This window comes from Microcaecilia unicolor, chromosome 11 (genome assembly GCF_901765095.1).
Source record: "Microcaecilia unicolor chromosome 11, aMicUni1.1, whole genome shotgun sequence".
In the NCBI taxonomy this organism is placed as follows: Eukaryota; Metazoa; Chordata; class Amphibia; order Gymnophiona; family Siphonopidae; genus Microcaecilia; species Microcaecilia unicolor.
Window position 1 is genome coordinate 97,772,422 of NC_044041.1, and position 22,557 is coordinate 97,794,978.

The window sequence follows — 22,557 nt, forward strand, 5'->3', positions numbered from 1 at the left end:
TAGTCTCTCAAATGGGCCCCGTGGTGGCGCTCTCATCAGCTGTCCCCTTTTCTTTTTAGTTTGTCTCCCAAATGAAGCACAGATCACACAGGAGGCCACATGATCCTGTATGTCATGTTTCATTTCTGGCCACCAGATCAACATATTTAGAGTTGCCAACATCTGTTCAGTTTTAGGGTGCCCCATGGGACCTGTTCCATGAACCCAATGCATCCAATCTTTCCCTTGCGCTCTGGGGATAGCTATAACCAATCCTTCCTCATCGACCCTCCAGACCGGTCAAGACGCGTGGGTTATGCTCGCCTACCAGCAGAGGGAGACTGAGAACACTAACTTCAACTATGTACATATAACCTGTGCCCATCCCACAAAAGCCAGTATTTTCTCAGTCTCAGCAGAGGGTAGACAGGCAGCCTGTGCAGCTTGTCCGGTCTGGTAGGAGTCAGGGATCAGTTGAGAGTTTTAGCCTGGTCTATTGATCATTCCTGAGGAACTTCCCTGTGCCTGGACTACTCTGTGTGCTGGGGATTGGCGGTGCCGCTGGGGCCTGCCATTGTCCCCCCTGGGGTGTCACACCCGGGTGGCCGGGTCCCTCCCCCGAGCTAGCTCTCCAGTTTGGGCAGCTTTGTGCCTCGGCTGCAGTTTTATATTGCAGCCTTGAGTGCCAGGGATTTAATAGCAGCAGGGCTCAAATGGTGCTGCAATAAAGTTTAAAAAAAAAAAAAAAAAAAAAAAAAAAAAAAACCCAGACGCTGTGGAGAGCTGTGCAGCTGCACTCCGGAGTGCCGGAGCTGGGCAGCCGTGCAAGTTGAGCTGTGAGTGGCTTCTTTGGGTGAGTTCCCAGTTCCTTTACCTTTGGGAGGTTTTTGGCGCGAAGATGTCCTCGAAGCCGCTTCGCTGTCGTTCTTGCGCTCGTCGGGGGGTCGACGCGATTGGCGGTTCCTGCCGCTTTTGCGGGGAACCGAAGACTCAGGCCTCCGCTCCGCCGGTGTTAGCGGCGGAACTTCCCGCGCCAGCCTTGCAGGAGGTTGCAGGGGCTTCGGCTAGCGGTTCAGCGGCGGTCCCGGTTTTGGCGGGAACCGCCGCCATTTTGGATTCGGGCCCGAGAATCCCGGATTTAGTCAGCGGCCCTCAGGGCAGCCCGGTGGCTGGTGCTTCGGGAGGGGACGTTTCGGGAAGGATGGGTTTCCCTCCTGAATTTGTTTGGTCCTTATTTCAAGCCTGGCAGGCGGGACCATCGCGCACGGAGCCCCTTAGTCCGGGGGCGGGCTTGAGCGCTAAGAGGCCACGTGTTGAGTGGGCTGATGACCTGGACTGTTTTTCTCCTCCAGAGTCAGAGGGCGACTTTAGTCCCCTGGAGGAGGAGGAGGGGTCCTTGTCCGGACCAGATAGAGAGACAGTGCCCGGGGAGGATCCGTCGGTGGTCCGCATTTTTCACAGGGAGGAATTGGCGGATCTTATTGAGCAGGTGTCTACTATGCTCAAGTTTGACCCGGCAGTAGATCCGGCTCCCTCTGAAAAGCAGGACCCGTTGGTTAAGGGGATCCGCAGGGTATCTCGGACCTTTCCTATGAATGCGGATCTTAGAGAGATGGTAACGCAGGAATGGCTCTCGCCGGAGGCACCTTGTAAGGTGGCACGGGCCATGGCTAAGCTCTATCCCCTTCCGCAGGAAGATAGAGACTCTTTAAAGCCTCCAACTGTGGATGCCGTAGTGACGGCGGTGACCAAGGCTACTGCAATTCCTGTAGATGGAGGGGCTGCCTTGCGGGACCCTCAGGACAGGAAATTGGAGACATTTCTGAAGCGCAGTTTTGATTTATCGGCGCTGGCTTTGCAGGCTTCAGTTTGTGGAGGTCTGGTGGCTCGAGCATGTTTCCGCTGGGCTGAGCGGCTGCTAGATGCTCCGCAGGTTGATAGAGCTGCCTTAGTGCAGGATTTGGCAAAGTTGGAGATGGGCTCGTCATTCTTGGCAGATGCGCTATATGATTTGTTGCGTGCATCGGCGAAGAACATGACCCTTGCAGTGGCGGCTCGAAGGGCCCTGTGGTTGCGGGGCTGGCTGGCAGATGCCGCGTCCAAGGCAAAGTTGTGTTCGCTTCCCTTTAAGGGCGCTTTGCTTTTTGGAGACGAATTGGATAAGTTGGTTAGGGGTCTTGGTGACACTAAGATCCCGCGGCTTCCAGAGCTTCGGCCTAAGGCGTCTAGGGGCGCGGCGGTGCGAGGCCGTTTTCAGGAAGCTAGACGGTATCGGCCGGGTAGGCCCTCGGGGGGGTTCCGGGGTCGTTATTTTCAGAGAACCCAGCCCTTTCGTGGGGGCCGCCGGGGGGGGCGAGCTGCCTTTTCTGGAGCGGCCAGTACGTCCCGTGGGTCGCAATGATGGTTTGGGGGTCCAGCCTCTGGTTCGTGTAGGGGCTCGCTTACGCTTGTTTTACCAGAGGTGGGCCCAAATCACGTCGGACCAGTGGGTGCTGCAGATAGTGCGAGACGGGTACGCGCTGGAGTTCGACGGTCCTCTGTCCGATTTCTTTCTCGTCTCTCCCTGTCATTCAAGGCGCAAGGCAAGGGCAGTGCGAGACACTCTGTCACGTCTGGTAGATTTAGGTGCTGTGGTGCCGGTTCCGCCAGAAGAACGAGGTACCGGTTGTTACTCCATTTACTTCGTGGTGCCAAAGAAAGAGGATTCTTTTCGGCCCATTTTAGACCTCAAGAGGGTCAATGCGGCTCTAAAGATTCCTTCCTTTCGGATGGAAACGTTGCGCTCGGTCATTGTAGCGGTTCAGGAAGGGGAATTTCTGACTTCATTGGATTTGACAGAAGCTTATTTACACATCCCCATTCTAGAGGCGCACCAGCGCTTTCTTCGTTTTGTGGTGTTAGGGAGTCACTTTCAGTTTTGTGCGCTCCCGTTCGGCCTGGCTACAGCTCCTCGCACTTTCTCCAAGGTGATGGTGGTCGTGGCAGCGGCTTTACGGTTGCAGGGCATTTTGGTGCATCCGTATCTCGACGACTGGTTAATTCGAGCCAAAACGCAGGCGGAGAGCGAGGAGGCTACCGCCCGGGTGGTGACCTTTTTGCAGTCGCTGGGTTGGGTTGTCAATCTGGCCAAGAGTCACCTAGTTCCGTCACAGTCGCTGGAATATCTGGGAGTTCGGTTCGACACGGAGCGAGGCCGGGTGTTTTTGACGGCTCCTCGCATTTCCAAACTGCAGATTCAGATACATCAGCTCCGAGCTCAGAGGGCGCCTGCGGCGCGGGAATATCTTCAGGTGTTAGGTCTGATGGCTGCGTCTATAGAGGTAGTCCCTTGGGCCAGGGCCCACATGAGACAGTTGCAGAGTTCGTTGTTGACTCGTTGGTCCCCTCAATCCCAGGAGTTGGAGGAGCGGTTAGCGCTGCCGGAGAGGGTTCGACGCAGCCTCCGCTGGTGGCTTCACACTCCGAATCTAGCGAAGGGTATGCCGCTAGAGGTGCCGAATTGGGTGGTACTGACCACGGATGCGAGTCTGTTAGGCTGGGGGGCGCATTGTCTAGGGCAGGTGGCCCAAGGGCGATGGACGTCGGTAGAGGTGGCGTGGTCCATCAACCGCCTGGAGACTCGAGCAATTCGGTTGGCTCTTCGGTCTTTCCAGAGTCTGCTAGAGGGCAAGGCGGTCAGAGTTCTTTCCGACAATGCCACGGCCGTCGCTTATGTGAATCGGCAGGGGGGGACGAAGAGCCCGGGATTAGCTGTAGAGGCGGCGGAGTTGTTGGGGTGGGCAGAGGCCCATCTTCAGGCTCTTTCGGCAGGCCACGTAGCAGGAGTGGACAATGTGGACGCGGATTATCTGAGCAGGCACATGTTGGATCCCGGAGAGTGGGCCCTCCATCCCTCAGTGTTCGAACGGATAGTGTTGCAGTGGGGTCGGCCGGTGTTGGATCTCATGGCATCGGCCGACAATGCGCAGGTCCCGCGGTACTTCAGTCGTCGAAGAGATGCTCGAGCCGAGGGTCTCGACGCGTTGGTTCTGCCGTGGCCGACTCAGCAGTTGCTCTATGTGTTTCCGCCGTGGCCGCTGGTGGGCCGCGTGGTACAGCGGATCGGTCGTCATCCCGGCTTAGTGATTCTGATAGCGCCCAATTGGCCTCGTCGGCCATGGTACGGAGATCTGATGCGGTTGTTAGTGCAGGGTCCTTTTCCCCTGGGGTCTCAGGTGAGACTGGTGCAGGGACCGATCGAGATGGCCGACCCCTCTCCATTCTTGCTTACGGCTTGGCTCTTGAAAGGCACAGATTGAGAAAGAAGGGTTTCTCGGCCAGAGTCATTGATACAATGTTGCGATCGCGTAAGAAGTCCACGTCGTTGGCTTATGTGCGGGTGTGGCGCATCTTTGAGAGTTGGTGTCTTGAACGGAATGTTGTCCCTTTGCGGGCTTCGGTGATGGAGATTTTGGAGTTTTTGCAGGATGGTTTGGACAGGGGGCTCTCCCTTTCTTCCCTGAAGGTGCAGGTTGCGGCTTTGTCTTGTTTCAGAGGTAAGGTTGGAGGAGTCTCCTTAGCAGCTTCTCCGGATGTAGGGCGGTTCCTGAGGGCAGTGAAGTTGATTCGGCCGCCCCGTCGTCCAATGGTTCCGCCTTGGGATTTGAATTTGGTCTTGGAGACTCTGGTGGGTCCTCCGTTTGAACCATTGGCGTCCATCACATGTAAGGATCTTACCTTGAAAACAGTTTTTCTGGTGGCCATTGCTTCCGCTCGGAGAGTATCAGAGTTGCAAGCCTTGTCTTGTAGGGAGCCTTTTCTGTCTTTTGCGAAAGAGAAAGTGACTTTGAGGACGGTTCCTTCCTTTGTTCCTAAGGTGGTTTCAGCGTTCCATGTGAATCAAGTGATTTCGTTACCGGTGTTGGGGGATCGTTCGGGGGATGCCTCTCAGCGTCGGTTGGCTAAGTTGGATGTTCGGCGCGCCTTGCGGTCCTATTTGAGCAGAACGCGAGATTTCCGGGATTCGGATAGGTTGTTCGTTTTGTTTGGAGGTCCTAAGAGAGGAGCTGCGGCCTCCAAGGGGACTCTGGCTAGGTGGTTGAAGGAGGCTATTGCCTCAGCGTATTTGTTGAGGCGGCGTTCGGTGCCCCCGTTGCTTAAGGCGCATTCAACTCGGGGGGTTGCCGCTTCCTGGGCGGAGAGTAGTTTTGTTCCTCCGCAGGATATTTGTAAAGCAGCGGCATGGTCGTCCATTCATTCCTTTGTTAAGCATTATAGGATTGATGTTCAGGCAAAAGAGGATGCAGGTTTTGGAGCGGCTGTGCTGTCTTCTGCGTTTCGAGGGTCCCACCCTTAAGTTTCTACTGCTTTGGTACTTCCCACGCGTCTTGACCGGTCTGGAGGGTCGATGAGGAAGGTGAAATTAGGCCTTACCTGCTAATTTTCTTTCCTCGAGACCCTCCAGACCGGTCAAGAGCCCGCCCCATGGATTTCAGAGATATTGTTCGTATCAGAAGTATTTGAGCCGTGTTCTGCTATGACTATTCCTTTTATCTTTCATTGGGTCGGAGAGTTTTTCTTCGTCCATAATACTTGACAGAGCGGGGCGCTTGACGTTCCGTCTGTCTGAGCACACTGTTGGTGTTGTCTATTGGTTTTCCAGGTACAGGGGTTTTTCTACATTCAAGAGTTCAGGTTGCAGGGGGTTTTCTCTGCTTTGCTAAGTGTATACTGGCTTTTGTGGGATGGGCACAGGTTATATGTACATAGTTGAAGTTAGTGTTCTCAGTCTCCCTCTGCTGGTAGGCGAGCATAACCCACGCGTCTTGACCGGTCTGGAGGGTCTCGAGGAAAGAAAATTAGCAGGTAAGGCCTAATTTCACCTTCCTCCTTCTTCACACAAAGCATGTCTTTCTGTATAGTGAGTGTGAGAAAAGGCATATGCTGGTAAGTGTTATCTGGGGTGTGTTGCACTAGTTGCTTCAGATTGGAAAGCTCTGCGTCATTCTCCTGCAGTGTACTGAAATAATCTGGTGGTACCACCTGATTGTAATCAGTGGACCGTGTGGCCGTGGTTACCATCTGGGTCTGCTCATACCAGGGCCATATAGGGCCTACATGACATGCTTCCTTGCTAGTGAATCCGCTAAAGTGTTTCCTTTCACTAAAGGGCCTTTCTTTCTGTGTGCTTTCACCTTCACTAAATGAACTTTCTGAAAACTTTTACTGAGTTCTTGTGCCATAGCCCATAGTGCTGAATGTTTTACCATGGACCCATCTGTGGATTTAAAGTTGTGGCTTAACCAACATGGCAGCAATGCAATGGCACTTCTGAATACATAATCTGAATCTAAGATTATCTGTATTTCAGGGTGAGAGTCTTGATAATGCTGCAAACAGGCCACAAAGGCAGCCAGTTCACAGTATTGTGCTAAGGCTGACCCACAGGAGTACTGCCTTTGCAGAATTACTTGGTTATCTGGACCCAGTTTGCAATTGCAAAACCTGCTAATCTCCTTCCTCCCTCACATTGGCTACTGCCATCAATATATACTGCAGGAAGAAAAGGGGATATTCTATCCAGTACCAGTTCTTTAAATATTAAATGATTGGGGGTACTGGGTGAAGACTGACAGTCATGAGGTTGTCCCTCCAGTAAGATCCCTGCAACCTGCACCTTAGGCTCTTTTAGTAATTCAAATTTCACATTCTGTGCCTGCAGCATTAGGGTCCAATGGACTATTCTCTCTGTCCTAATTCTACTACAAGCCAACTTGCCCTCCATAATGAATTTAAGGGGGGTGTGGTGGCTACATATGTAAGTGGTTTGTGCCCCAATGATGTACGTAAATGTTTGCATAGCAGCATATGCAGCCAGAACATGTTTTTCATGTTTTATATACTGCCAGTTTTCCCAAAGGATTCAAAGCAGTTTACAAGCACAATAGAACATAACATATAAAAAAAGGTACATGTCAGCATTGCTAAATTATTACAAGGCACTTTCCGACACATTACAACTCAAATGTTTTTAAAACCTTTCTAAAAGCAAAATATAACGATACAAGTCTAATATCATGAGGAAGATCATTCCAGTTGAATGGCTGTCCCCTGAATGCAGAGGTTGGAAGAGCTACAGTGCGCCTCTATCTGTTGGTGTTTGAGGAAAAAGAAAAATTTAAATATGAAATCCACTGGTAACAATTGATCAATCAACAATACAAGCCAGGGTCTTTTTTTTAGAACTTTCTTAAGAAAACCAAAGGGTATAGATAGAGCGCTTCGAATATACTTGTATAAACAAAACATTTTTAAAATATTTATGTGAAAAGGAGAAATTCTCAGAGTTAGGACTCACCCAAGCGGAATGCCACCTTAAGGTTTAAGGCTGTTCCTAGAGGGTGGCTAGGTTTCTCTATCATTGAAAATCTCCCATGTGTTCAAATGAACAACAGTGAGCAAGCAAGTACTCCCAATGCCAATAAAGTGACAATCACAACAAAAGACGTGACAACAATTTTACCTATATATAAACTGAAGCTCACTATTTATATCCTAATATATAAAAGTATTAACTCTCACATACATACATAACTCTTGAGAGTCACGCGAAAAACACAACCAAGAAGATGTTCCACTCAATGTGGAAACTAAAAAGAGTAAGACCTTTCTTCCCAAGGACCGTCTTCCGCAACCTGGTACAATCAATGGTACTCAGTCATCTAGACTACTGCAAAGCATTATACGCCGGCTGCAAAGAGCAAATAATCAAGAAACTTCAGACAGCTCAGAACACAGCAGCTAGACTCATATTCGTAAAAACAAAATATGAAAGTGCGAAACCCCTACGAGAAAAGCTACACTGGCTCCCACTTAAAGAACGCATCACATTCAAAATATGTACCCTAGTTCACAAAATCATTCACGGAGATGCCCCAGCCTACATGTCAGACCTGATAGACCTACCACCCAGGAATGCTAAAATATCATCCCGCACATTCCTCAATCTCCACTTCCCCAACTGTAAAGGTCTAAAATACAAACAATCGCATGCATCAGCCTTCTCCTACTTGAGCACACAATTCTGGAACGCGCTACCGCACAGCCTGAAAACAATCTATGAATTAACTAACTTCCGTAAACTACTGAAGACTCATCTCTTTGACAAGGCATACCACAAAGATCAACAAATGTGAACTCCTACATATATATCCAGAATTGTCTTGTAGTGTTTGCTTGTTACACTACTGTCATGTTTCGTCAGTCATGTTACCCAAGATACTATGTTAATACTAAACGTATATTCTCTTTTATGTTTCCACCATTCATGATGTATTGTAAGCCACATTGAGCCAGCAAATAGGTGGGAAAATGTGGGATACAAATGCAATAAATAAATAAAATAAATAAATACAGGTACACAAGCGTTCACCCTTCATTCACCTATTTTTTCTTACTATAGTTAAAGTAATGATATTTTTGTCACAGTCATGTTACATTTATATTACTCGCTAAAGTGAAATATAACTTTAAGATGTTAACTTGTACTCATATTTGGAAAGCTTTGATGACATTTTCCCCTCTTCTGACCAGTTGTGTGGTCAGAGTGTTCTCCAACAGTGCCACAATGGTGGCCTATGTCAACAAATAGGGAGGAATTTGCAGTCAACAGCTAGTTGTGGAGTCCTGAATCCTATTCCACTGGGCAGAGAGTCATCTGATCAGTCTCTGGGCAGCTCATATTAATGGAGATCTCAGTGTTTAAGCAATAACTCACTGGGAATGGGAACCATCTGACACACTGTTCCATTTAATAGTGGATCGCTGGGACCTTCCAATCCTGGACCTAATGGTCACCAAGAGAAATGCCAAAGTTGCCAGGTTCTTCAGCTGCTACAGAGAGGCCTCAATGCTCTGCTTCAAGTCTAGCCTCTCAGCAATTTCCTATATTATTTATTTGGATTTTGCTTACACCATTTTCAGAATTAGCTCAAGGTGAGTTACATCACTGGGTATTTCTCTATCCCTGGAGGGCTCGCAATCTAATTATGTACCTGAGGCATCGAAGGGTTAAGTGACTTGCCCAAAATCACAAGGAGTAGCAGTGGGATTTGAACCAGCCACTTCTGGATGTCAAGACTGGTGCTCTAACCACTAGGGTACTCCTTCACCATGGCTCATATTGGGTCGAGTTCTCAGGAAGATAGCATCTCATCAAGGTCAGGTGTTCCTAGTAGTTTCAGATTGGCCCAGAAGGCTGTGGTACACAAACCTAATTTACCTCTGCGACGGCCAGCCACTCAAGCTTCAGCAGAGCCAAAGATTGTTGCAGCAAGGTTCGGTACTAATGGAGGATTTGTCCTCCTTTGGTCTATTAGTATGGTCCTTGAGAGGTGAAGATTAAGGTGCAAAGGTTATTCAGAGTTGGTCATTATGACTTTACTCCAAGTCAGGAAATTCTCCACCTCTACAGCTTACCAAAGGATTTGGAGAACTTTTGAAGGTTGGTGTTTGGAGGCAGTGGCCTCTCCTTGCTCAAGCTCTGTCTTGCACGCCTTGGTGTTTCTCTAGTTTGGTCTTTGGAATGGGTTGGCTGTTAGATCACTGAAAGTTCCGGTGGCAACCTTTGCCTGTTTCAGAGATTGAAAAAAAATTCCACATTGGTGGCTCAACCAGATGTGGTTTGCTTCTTGAGAGGAGCAGGTCAGCTCAGGCCTCTGACTCGTCCCCTGTGTCTGAAGTGCAATCTCAGTTTGGTCCTCAGAGCCCTCTAAAAAGCTCCTTTCTAGCCTGCTAAAAAAAAAAAAAAACCCTCCTTAAAAGATCTTATTCAGAAAGTGGTCTTTCTAGTGGCTAAAGCCTCAGCTAAGCATATTTCAGAAATTCAGGTTCTATCTTGTTGAGACCCCTTTTTACATTTTACAGAGGTGAGTATCTCTCTTCATTCAGTTCCTTCCTTTTTGCCCAAGGTAGTGTCTTCGTTCCATATTAACCAGTTGCTGGACCTCCCTTCCTTATGCAAGAATGACTGTGGCAGTCAATATTCTTCGTTGAATGTGTTAAATGTGACGAGGATTCTCTTCAGTCACCAAATCATTTCTTCTGCATATATTGTGGCAGATAAAGAGCTGCTATCGAGTTTACAAGATTCCATGAGACTGATTGCCACTTTGTGGGCGGAGACCACTTCTATGTCGCCAGAGGAAATCTGTAAAGCGGCAATATGGTCTAGACTGCATACTTTCGCAAAGCGCTTCAGGGTGGATGTCGCAGCTAGGTAAGATGCTGTATTTGGGACTTTGGTTCTGAAAGCGGGGGTGAAGGCACCCCACTCTTAATCGGGATTGCTTTTGAACATCTCACAAGTTCTGGAATAGTTGGAAGGATGATAAGGAAGGAGAAATTAGTTCTTACCTGGTAATTTTATTTCCTTTAGTCCTTCAAACTATTCCAGAAGCCTTCTCTCAGATTTACAGGATAGGTTTCGCTGTGGAGAGCAGATTTTTATTGTTGCCTTTCCTCAGTGTTGCTGTGCCCTCCCTTCAGAAATTATCTTTTAGGTTCTGTTCTGGCAGTTATTTGTTACCTATGTTGCTTAATGCTGTTGAAAGATAAAAAGGTATTGAGTTTATTTTTTAAATTTATTTTCAGTATTTATATACTGCCTAGACCAAAAAGTTTACAATTTTCTTTTCCAGGTACTGGTACTGGCCCTAATGAGCTCACAATCTAGTATTATATTGGTTTCTTTTCTTCTTACTGCTTGGTTATTGAAACACTGAATGCCTGGAACTGTTCACAGGGCTTATGCAACTCTGCACAATTCTGTTTGCTTTATCTCCACCTGCTGGTCAATAGGTAATAGCATTACCCACAACTTCTGCAATAGTCCGAAGGACTAAAGGAATGAAAATTATCAGGTAAGAACTAGTTTCTCCATTACGTTGATTGGAATATCAGAGGAAAATGGGGAGGAGGGACTCAATTGGCCATGAGTGATAGAGCTTGGCATCTCTACTAAAGATGTTCTCTTGGTAAATGACAGTGAACAGGGGCTAGGGCAGGTTCCAACTGGACTGGAAGCTTATGTGAAAGGTAAGGTGCATCTAAAAATATATATAAATATGGTGATAATTTTATGTGTGAGTAAATTATTCTAACTTTTTATCCTTGTTATAGGATTGAGAGAAAAATTGCAACAATCTCACTGGAAAGCAGAGATTCTCCTCAGAAGTGTGACAGTGAGAAAGGTAAATACAGTACCACCCTTAGCATTTGCACAGAATCAAATGGAAGATACTAAAGCTAATGATACTTCAAAGAACAAAGTACAACTAAGGAATCATTGGAAGTATCTTGGAGCGAGGTTTGAGAACTGAAGCTTGAAGGTTTCATACATGTACAGGATCCCTTTCCACATCCATGACTGACTGTCTTTTTCTGCATTGATATGAATGACTATTCCCTCATTACTATAAAAGCTGGATCTTTTGTGTTTGTCACTTTCCTTTACTGTTTCTGACTGTTCACTTTCAGCATGCTGAATTATCTATGCAGTTTCTCTGGTAAGAGGGTTTCATGGTGAATAAAAAGGAGAACAGAGAATAGGATTCTCCGAGGACATGCAGGCTGATGATTATCACGCATAGGGTCGCCGTCCAAGATGGCCCAGGAGACCGGAACTCTTCAAAATCAAGAAACTTCGAGAACGCTGCGTCGCGTGGGACAAAGCACATGCGCAAGCAGCTTCCCGCGACACGAGTGTGCGATGTTAGTTCTTTTTCTTCCGCGCTTGAGGAGAGTTGTCTTCACGCTGCTTTCCTTCGTTTGGCTCAGGAGACCGAGTTTTTCTGCGTTTTATGCGCCCCTTTTCTTCTTTTTTCTTCTCCAAACATTTAAAAAAAAAGTTGTCTTTCCTTTATTTTTTTTAGTTTTTTCTTCCCTGTTGGAAGTTTCTTTTCTTTTTCCGTTGCGGCCGCCCTTAGGCTGCTTGGCTGCGTCTTTTGTCCCCTTTTTTTATGCCTTTTTATTTGGCACAATCGAGCCGTTTGATTTCACGGATGCTATTTTCCCGCCCATGTCATCGAAGACTCCCAGCGGCTTCAAACGCTGTACTCGCTGCAACCGGACCATCTCGGGTACCGACCCCCATGCGTGGTGCCTTCAGTGTCTTGGGCCCAATCATCTTCCAGCTGCTTGTAAGCTGTGTAAGTTAATGAAGAAAAGGACCCAGGTTGCTCGAGAGGCTCAGCACGAAAGGCTTTTTTCTGATCGGTCCGGTTCTTCGGCATCGACATCGGAACCGAGGACGTCGAGGGAAGCAGCGACACTGAGAGACCAGGTAATGGCTGCCGAAAGACCGCATCGAGCTGGGAGCAGCAAGGCATTGAGTGAGTGTCCACCTATCTTGAGGCCTACTGCTATGCAGGCCCCCCAGGACCGACCTTTGTCGGACCCGGCCCCGAGGAGGCGTGAGGATTCCACATCCTACTCGTCAGTACCAAGGAGCATCGATGACAGGCGAAGAAGCACCATCATCGATCTCCTTCCAGGCACGGTACCGAGAGCTCCGGGGAGCCGAGGGAGTTGGCACCCGAGAAGTGTCGGAGCCGGGAGAACTGCTCACCCTCCATTCAAGAGGTGCCGATGTGTCGGTCACCTGGCAGCTTGGTACCGGCTCTCGAGCTCCAGCAGATTCTGGCACCTGTACCAGCCCCACAGCCTTTTTCGATGGAAGCTCTTGATGAGGGTATCCGGGCCCCTCTTCCAGAACTTCTGGAAGGGTTGCTTCGTCAGTCTGCCTCGGTGTTGGGGGTGCTTGCGCCTCCCGTACCGACTGTAGAGGAGGCATCTGGGCCATCGCCTGTGAGGAGGTCCCCACCCTCGGTGCTGCCTCAACATCGGTGGAGGAAGCTTCACCGGAGTCCAGGCAGGGGTCGACTTCTCGACATCCCCCACAAGGTCCTCGATCCTCGAAGTCGAGGCAGGCTCGGGTTCGGGCTGCTCTTAGGGAGCTTCTGTCCGATACCGAAGAGGAGCGCTCATGGGGAGAAGAGGAAGACCCCCAGGTATTTTTCGGAGGAAGATTCCTGTGGGCTTCCCTCTGATCCTACTCCACCGATTGAAGTAAGGATGTCTCCACCTGAGAGTCTTACTTTCTCATCCTTTGTTCAGGAAATGTCTAAGGACATTCCATTCCCTATGGAGGTTGTGGATGAGCCCAGGGCTGAGATGCTCGAGATCCTGGATTATCCTTCTCCACCTGCAGAGGTTGCAACGGCCCCCCACCCCCCCTGCACAATACACTCAGGGAAGGGCTGATGCGGAATTGGTCTTGCCCTCTCGCTAATCCAGTGGTCCCCAAGAAGTCCGAGTCCCAGTACAGAGTCCATGGAGAGCCTGTAATGGTGAAGGCCCAACTTCCTTACGATTCCATGGTGGTGGACTCTGCTTTCAGAAGAGCCAAGAGCATTAGAGACTATGCCTCGGCGCCCCCAGGCAGAGAGTCTAGGACCTTGGATTCTTTTGGGAGGCGTACGTATCAGGCCGGAATGCTCGCCACCAAGATCCAAACATACTAGCTCTACACGAGCATTCACTTACGGAACTGTCCAGTTTAGTTGAAGCACTTCCACCGGAGCTTGCTGAACCTTTTCACCAGGTGGTCAGGCAGCAGAAGGCGTGTCGCAAATTCCCGGCCAGAGGTCTTACGACACTTTTGATGTAGCATCCCGAGTAGCTACTCAAGGTATAGTGATGCGCAGACTCTCATGGCTGCGTTTCTCTGACCTGAATCAGAAGACCCAGCAGCGAATGGCGGATGTTCCTTGCGGGGGGGGGGGGGGGGGGGGATAATCTCTTCGGAGAAAAAGTAGAGGATATGGTTAATCAGATGAAAAGGCATCATGATGCCATGGATTCTCTCTCCCGCCGGACGTCTTCTGCTACTGCCTCCTCATTTTTGGAGGGAGGAGGAGTGCTCCCTATTCCTAAAATAGGCATAGGGTACACTCCTGCTTCCCGGTAGCCGGTTCAGGCTCAGCCCCAGCATGCGCGTTCTTGTCAACGCCGGGCGGCTAAGGCCCCTAGGGCTCCCCAGCAAAAGCAAGGGACGGACTTTTGACTGGCTCCAGTGCAGCATAGGCGCAGTAAAAGTGTCCATACCGGGCGACTTGCCTGTCGGGGGTGGTTGATATTTTTTCACTAAAAGTGGCCTCTTACAGCTTCCGACAGGTGGGTTCTTCAAATAGTCCGGTTAGGATACACACTCAATCTGGTATGCAAGCCTCCAAATTGCCCACCGGGAGCTCAATCCTTCAGCTCCCAGCATAAGCAGGTACTTGCAGAGGAACTCTCCGTCCTTCTAAAGGCCAATTCAGTCGAACCCGTTCCACCAGGGGAAGAAGGGTTGGGATTCTATTCCAGGTACTTCCTTGTGCAGAAAAAGACAGGGGGGAAGCGTCCCATCCTAGACCTAAGGGGCCTGAACAAATTTCTTGTTTCCCTGGGCACCCATGATTCAGGAAAACGATTGGCTATGTTCTCTGGACTTAAAGGATGCCTATACTCACATCTCGGTGCTCCCATCTCACAGGAAGTACCTTCGATTTCGGCTGGGAACTCAGCACTTTCAGTACTGTGTACTGCCCTTTGGCCTAGCATCTGCGCCCAGGGTCTTCACAAAGTGCTTGGCGGTTGTCGCAGCATCGCTACGCAGACTGGGAGTGCATGTGTTCCCTTATCTTGACGATTGGCTGGTGAAGAACACTTCGGAAGCTGGGGCTCTGTGGTCCATGCAGATGACTATTCAACTGCTGGAGCTACTGAGGTTTGTAATAAATTATCCCAAGTCCCATCTTGTTCCAGTACAGAAATTGGAGTTCATTGGAGCTCTGTTGGATACAAGGACGTCTCGAGCTTATCTTCCCCAGGCAAGGGCAGACAATTTTCTGACCCTAGTGTCCTTAGCTCGGGCGTCTCAACAGATCACAGCTCGGCAGATGTTGAGACTTTTAATGCACATGGCCTCCACAGATCATGTGACTCCCATGGCACATCTACATATGAGATCAGCTCAGTGGACCATAGCTTCTCAGTGGTGTCAGACCACAGGGAATCTAGAAGATGTAATTCATCTCTCCACCCAGTTTTGCACATCCCTTCAGTGGTGGACCATTCGATCCAGTTTGACCTTGGGATGTCCATTCCAAATTCCTCAGCCACAAAAAGTGCTGACGACAGATGCATCCCTCCTAGCGTGGGGAGCTCATGTACATGGACTTCACACTCGGAGCTTGGTCCTTTCAGGAGAAGGATTTCAGATCAACTTCCTGGAATTATGAGCGATCTGGAACGCTCTCAAGGCTTTCAGAGATCGGCTGTCCAATCAAATTATTCTAATTCAGACAGACAATCAGGTTGCTATGTATTACACCCACAAGCAGGGGAGCACCGGTTCTCGCCCTCTGTGTCAGGAAGCCAGCAGAATGTGGCTTTGGGCTCACCGCCACGGCATGTTTCTCCAGGCCACGTTTCTGGCAGGCGTAAACAAGACTGAGCAGGATAGTATAACCTCACGAGTTGTCACTGAGCGTGGGGGTTGTCCGCCAGATCTTCTGAGCGTAGGGCACCCCCTCAGTGGATCTGTTTGCCACTTAGACCAATCACAAAGTCCCTCAGTTCTGTTCCAGGCTTCAGTCCCACGACAGACTAGCGCCAGATGCTTTTCTCCTACATTGGGGGACAGGCCTTCTGCGTCTAGTAGGAAAAACTCTGCTGAAACTCAGGCAAGACCATGGAATCATGATCCTGATCTGGTTTCCTCTTCTTCTGGACTTGTACTCCGAAGAACCGTGGATTTCTTTCCGACTCTCATCACCCAGAATGAGGGGTCACTTCTACATCTCAACCTCCAGTCTCTGGCTCTCACGGCCTGGATGTTGAGAACTTAGAAGTTGCCTCTTTAGGCCTTTCAGAGGGTGTCTCCCGAGTCTTTCTTGCTTCCAGGAAAGATTCCACGAAGAAATTTTATTCTTTTAAATGGAGGAGGTTCGCCATCTGGTGTGACAGCAAGGCCCTAGATCCTTTTTCTTGTCCTACACGGACCCTGCTTGAATACCTTCTACACTTATGAGAGTCTGGTCTCAAGGCCAACTCCGTAAGGGTTCATCTTAGTGCAGTTAGTGTTTATCATCAACGTGTAGAAGGTCAGCCTATCTCTGGACAGCCTTTAGTTGTTCGCTTCATGAGAGGTTTGCTTTTGTCAAAGCCCCCTGTCAAACCTCCACCAGTGTCATGGGATCTCAACGTTGTTCTCATCCTACTGATGAAAGCTCCTTTTGAGCCACTGAATTCCTGCCATCTGAAGTACTTGACCTGGAAGGTCATTTTCTTGGTGGCTGTTACTTCAGCTCATAGAGTCAGTGAGCTCCAAGCCTTAGTAGTCCATGCACCTTGTATTAAATTTCTCCATAACAGAGTAGTCCTCCACACTCACCCTAAGTTCTTGCCGATGGTGGTGTCGGAGTTCCATCTGAACCAGTCAGTTGTCTTGCCAACATTTTTTCCCCGTCCTCATACCTGCCCTGGTGAGGACAAGTTGCACACCTTGAACTGTAAGAGAGCATTGGCCTTTTACGTGGAGCGGACAAAGCCCTATCGACAGTCCGCCCAGTTATTTGTTTCTTTTAATCCGAACAGGATGGGAGTTGCCATCGGAAAATGCACCATCTCCAATTGGCTAGCAGATTGTATTTCCTTCACTTATGCCCAAGCTGGGCTGACTTTAGAGGGCCATGTCACGGCTCACAATGTTAGAGCCATGGCTGCGTCAGTGGCTCATTTGAAGTCAGGCTGTATAGAAGAGATTTGCAAGGCTGCGACGTGGTCATCAGTCCACACATTCACATCTCACTACTGCCTTCAGCAGGATACCCGACGCGACAGTCGGTTTGAGTAGTTGGTGCTGCAGAATCTGTTCGAGGTTTAGAATCCAACTCCACCCTCCTAGGCCCATTTATGTTTTGTTCCAGGCTGCACTGCCACTTAGTTCTGTTTTCTTTTAGGTCAATCTATGTTATGTCCTCTCCGTTGCGAGACCCAATTGACCAATGTTCATTGTTTTGAGTGAGCCTGGGGGCTAGGGATACCCCATGCGTGATAATCTTCAGCCTGCTTGTCCTCAGAGAAAATGAAGATACATACCTGTAGCAGGTATTCTCCGAGGACAGCAGGCTGAACATTATCACAACCCCCCCCCCCCCCTCCCCTTTGGAGTTGTTCTCTCTCTCTCTCTCTCTTTTTTGCTCTTTATTAACTAACGTTGCACGCTTGCATCTCGGGCGGGAAGCTGCTCGCGCATGCGCGGTGCGTTTTGTCCTGCGCAACGCAGCGTTCTTGAAGTTTCTTGATTTTTGAAGAGTTCCTGTCTCCTGGACCGTCATGGACAACGACCCTATGCGTGATAATGTTCAGCCTGCTGTCCTCAGAGAATACCTGCTACAGGTATGTATCTTCATTTTCTGGCAAGAGGGTGGAAATAGAGTAGTCTCTTCAGATCGCTCTTTTTTTTTAACAGCCCCCTTCCCACATTCTGAACTCCTGAACATATGACATAACTTCTGGTTAGGAAAGAGATGGCATGCTTGGAGCTTATAGTCAGTAAGTGTAATAGGAAATTTCAAACTCTGCTTTTAAAGTCGAGTTCCTAGACAAGTGATGTAGGAAAAGTCTAAAATGAGCTAGTATGAGTGGCAGAATAAACTGCTTATTGTATCTTCCCTTCAAAACTGTCAGCTCAACGAGTGGACCATTGTGGTCTTCATCTGCCAGCATATTCTACATTTTAATAGCATGGTGGTGGTATTTCTAAGCTAGGATTCTGAGATCCTGAACCTTGTCTGACTTGGTTGAGGGCCTTGAATAAGGAATTTGAGAACTGCTGTCAGTGAATTCCAGGGGCATAGCTAGACCTCGAGGTGGGAGGGGGCCAGAGCCCAAAGTGTGTGTGGGGGGGCACGTTTTGGTCCACTGCTGCCCCTCCCCCTTCCACCCTGCTGCTTCCCACCCACTGCTCCCACTGTATATATCTTGGCTGGCAAGGGTCCCCGACCCCTGCCTGCTGAAGCACTGCCGCTGCACATACCTTGGCTGACGGGGGACCCAACCACCACCAGCGGAAGCCTTCATCCAGCGCTGGTCTCTGGCGCCACCGCCATGTTGTCTGCCCTGCTCTCTCTTCCCCTCACGTCCGGCATGCTTATTTTAATGAAATTGAGCATGAGCGCATGCTGAGTTTCACTAAAACGAGTGAGCTGGACCGTGAGTGGAAGAGAAAAAAGGGCAGGCAAGGCAGCGGCGCCGGAGACCAGCGCTGGACAAAGACTTCAGCTGGTGGGGATTGGGGACCCCTGCCAGCCAAACCAGGGGCCCAAAGCAAATTTGTGGTCCCAGACCCCCATGGCCTCCCCTGTAGCTACGCCACTGGTGAATTCTTTAATGGACTAGTTGAAATCACTTGAGTTACTGAAGTAAAGAGCTGGTTTTAATAGTGGCTTCTTGTGATTGGCTGAAGAGCAACTGCACTGACTCTCTGGGCAAATAGTCTGATTTCTTGGCCACAGTGGGATGTTAACACACATCACCTTTTCAGGTCAAATTCTGTAAAATGAAATTTTGAGGGTGTGCAACAGTAATTCCCTGATGTAAACTGGATGGGAAGAAATATGAAGAGACACTATGTGATGCTGTTTCCTATTGATTTCTCATAAGGAAGGTGCAGAGGCGTGTTAGAATAAGCATTAAATATTCCTGTTCTCCTTTTATTATAATTGCATTGTATTAACTTGGTTGACTTTTTTTTTTTTTTATCTTGCATTTTGAAGCAGGAGAAGGTTTATCTGGCCGGAAGCAAGCACAAACCAATGAGAACATAAATAGCAGTAAATGGAAGTCAACCTTTTCCCCAATATCTGACATAAACTTGACCAAAACTCCGGACAGCCCATCACAGGCGCTCTCACCTTTGAGCCACAATGCCCTGTTTGCCCATAGACCATTGTCTGAGGATGGTCTGTCTGCCGAGACCAAGATTGTGACTCACACAAGAAAGAACCCTGCAGTCTGCTCAGTAATGGATGGATCTAGCCCCAACACAAACCTAACAAATGGATATACTTACAATGGTGGACTGTCAGCTGATAGCAGTTTACACAACTTCAACAATGGTGCTTCTCTCTCACAAAAAACATCAGATGTGGCAGTCTTAAACTCTGGGCTGAGCTTTCAATCCCAACGTAACAAAGATGCCAGCATCTTAGAGGCCAATCTCTTGCTGAGTAAGAAACAGCTGGAAGGCTTAAACATAAAAGGGGATGACCTCACTAGGTTATTGATCAAGAGGAAAGAGGTAGCAGAATTAGGACTCCGGATGGAAAAAGGCTCCTTTCAGCACAATGGCATGATTTGCAAAGGGCGGGACCGAGAGGTGGAGTTTAAAAATGGTCACAACCGTTTTATCTCCACTGCTTCTGGAGGTCTTCTCAGTGGCAAAAACATGCCCACCTCTGTGTCATCCCTAGGGAGCCTGGCCTCATCTGTTGAGGCTCACCATCACTTCTTAAACACACTCACCACTGGATCACAGTTCCCTCTTAGCCCAGTCTCCCTGCAAGGAAACCTCAGCTCTGTGGCCAGCTCATCGGTGTTACAGTCACTGTTCAGTTCTGTGCCAGCTGCTGCCAGCCTGGTCCATGTATCATCTGCCACAACCAGACTGACCAATTCACAGGCTGTGGGGAACTTCTCCACTCCTAGCGTTACAGGTGGAACTGTTGGAGGTAGGAAGAATTTTGCTGCTACTTATATGAAATATTTAAAATGATGTTGTGCATAGCTAGGATTGAAACTAACTATTGCATTGCAATGTGGAATCCAAACTCCTCTCTAGCTGCCATCTATCCTAACATAAAACCGAAAGGTGCACTGCATACCACCTCACATTTTTTAAGTCAGTACTATAGATGTCCAACATTAGTACATACACAAATCAAATTAATTGATTCCTGTATTGTTCTGCTTCTTCAAGTGTGAATATTTTTAAATTTGATCTAAACTGCTGCTGTCAGAATTCACATTTGTGCAACAGATGTTAATTTCCATTTTCGGTAATATTAATGCTGCTTGTGGTAAAATCCTGACTCCCCAAATGTTCTTAGATTAGTATGCTAGAACCCCTTTGTTTTTTAGCACCTTCTGTCTTAAATAATATTGTAGTCTCCTAAAACAGAAGTGAGGGGAGGACATCAGTGTAGCTGTTGCTTGCCCCCACTGCCATTTTCCTACAGATATCGCTTTTGTAGATCAGTGTGCAACATTTGTGCCTGGATATGGTTTATTGATACTTTGAGACAGGAATTGAAGATATGATGACTCCCCCAACGTAGCTAGTGCTTTGGCCTTTCAATTAAAACTCCATTGCTGTCTGCTTTTTGTGCTGCATATTTGAATCATACCAGCTATAATTTTGATTTCATTTTTTGTGTGTGTGGTTCTTGTACTGTGACTGCCCATCATTTGAAGCTACATTTTGTGTTTTGTTTTTTGTTTTGTTTTTCTTTTCTTTTCTCCTGTTTGCAGGTATTTTTAACCATGTGATGCCTTCTGCTGCTTCTCATCAGTTTGGAGCCAGTTTTGTCAATGGTGCAAGCCCTAGCAGCATGATGTTAAACCAGTTTCAAGCTTCTGCTGCTGCTGCTGCTGCTGCTGTCACCACCTTCCCTCCTTTTCAGCAAACTTCCTCTAGTTCTGTTTCTAGCAGTGAGAGCAAGGCCATACATCAGCAGAGCCCAGCCTCTGTACAATGTATCCCTAACACCTCTCCACCCCTTAACATTTCTTTACCCCCTCCACCTCCATTGCTTACTTCAAACTCTGCTGAGCCTGCACTTCTGCAAAGCATGTCATCTGTATCAACTAATGATGTGTTTTTACCGCCCTCTTCCACTGTTCCTGTCCAGTCTGCTAACTCCTTACCTATCAAGCTAGCATCCGTGCAGCAAAAAGTATCCCTGCCTTCTTTTACAGTCCACCATCAGCCTTTGCCCTGCTTGGCTGTGGCACAGTCCACACCTCTGATACCACAGTCAAATGCATCAAGTTCATCTGCTATGTGGGTCACACTTGGCATGCAGTCTCCTTATGCTTCGCATCTTTCTGGGGTAAAGCCACGGTAAAGAACTTGCTTAGCTATTTTGTAAGGTAAGACTAGAAAAAAAAAAACAGGTGGGTTTTCTTTTCCAGGCAGAGTTTCAATGGCTTGCTTTCTTTTTTCAGGTTTTTCATAATCTGTGATTGGTCTCAGGAACCAGTCTGCAGTTATAGAAATATACCAGAGTAGAAATGGGATGGGGTAGTTACTAAATGAGAGGGCAAAATGGTACAGTGGGCACAATCACTAGTTAAACTTGCCTCTTGATACCTAAGTGCCATCAGTCTCTCATGTCATTGAAAATCTTCTATAGTTAAGATAATATGTTGAAGTTTGGATAAGGGGAGTTGGGATTTTCCACTGATGAAAGCTCAAGTGATTCAGTCATCCAATACATAGATGTGTGATGTCCATGATAAAATGTAAGTACTGCTGCTGATCTACAGTTATAATTTGGACTCGGATGTCGCTGTGTGTACAAGCTTTATGTTGTTTACTGGTGAGGTCAGTCTTTATGTAACATTTATATACTGCCTTACTGGCTAAAAGTCATCCAAATCGGTTCATGATCAATAGCAAAATAAAAAGTAAAACAATTAAAATAACTAAATATAAGTGCATATGATCATATTACAAATTCTCTAAAGCAGGCAAATCATCTAGAAAATTCTCCCTACAATAAGGTTAGGGTACTCTTTGTAAGTTAAATTTTATCTAGACTTTACAATAGTTGGTGAGCATTGAAGTTAGTTGGTTTTTGCTTGATCCCTGCCAGTAGACCTGAAACTTCTATAATGGCCAGGTAAAACTTTGTTGTTCACATCTCAGTGTTGTACTGTAACATTTGTTCTCTGAGGACAAGCAGGACATAGATTCTCTCTCGCATGTGGGTGACATTGCCACTGGAGCCCTAATGCAGACACTGCCCAGCACTCTGTAAATTCTAGAAGCTTTTGGCAGGCCCCCACTGGGCATGCTCTTATGCCTTCCTGCCTATCTGAGTTGCACAGGACCTACAGTTTCACTTTCTTCGCAGAGCAGTGAAGACATGTCTTCAGTCACTGTAGCAAGGTGTTTTTCTTTTCACAGACCTTTTTTTCTTTTTGCCTTCCTGCCCTTCTCTGTGAATAGCGTGAGACTTTCCTTGTGTTTAGTTTTTTTACCTCTCCCATTTGTTTTCCTAGGTTTTTCAGCCCTTTTTCAATTTCTTTATTTTTGTGGGGCTTGCAGCCATTTTAGACCTGAGCTGTCAGATGAAACTTTAAAAAAGAAAAAAAAAATCCATAACCATTTGATTTCGCTTTGACTATTTTTCCTGTGATGTCCCAGAAACCTGCCAGTGGGTTCAAACAGAGCACAGACTGTGTTAGGACCATAACTGTGACTGATCCACA

General features: G+C 47.9%; 1 protein-coding gene across 2 annotated transcripts in view; it reads left to right on the top strand.

Moving 5' to 3' along the window:
• The window catches only part of DOT1L (DOT1 like histone lysine methyltransferase), a 642,515-nt gene that overhangs the window by 583,720 nt on the left and 36,238 nt on the right, over nt 1-22,557 (top strand). The window contains exons 26-28 of one of the 2 annotated variants that reach the window (XM_030219845.1): nt 11,137-11,207; nt 18,840-19,793; nt 20,593-21,213. In XM_030219845.1, coding sequence (XP_030075705.1) covers nt 11,137-11,207; nt 18,840-19,793; nt 20,593-21,188 — 1,621 coding nt within the window. In that variant the 3' untranslated portion in view covers nt 21,189-21,213. The remainder of the gene's footprint in view (nt 1-11,136; nt 11,208-18,839; nt 19,794-20,592; nt 21,214-22,557) is intronic. The other variant, XM_030219846.1, reaches the window with a different exon arrangement.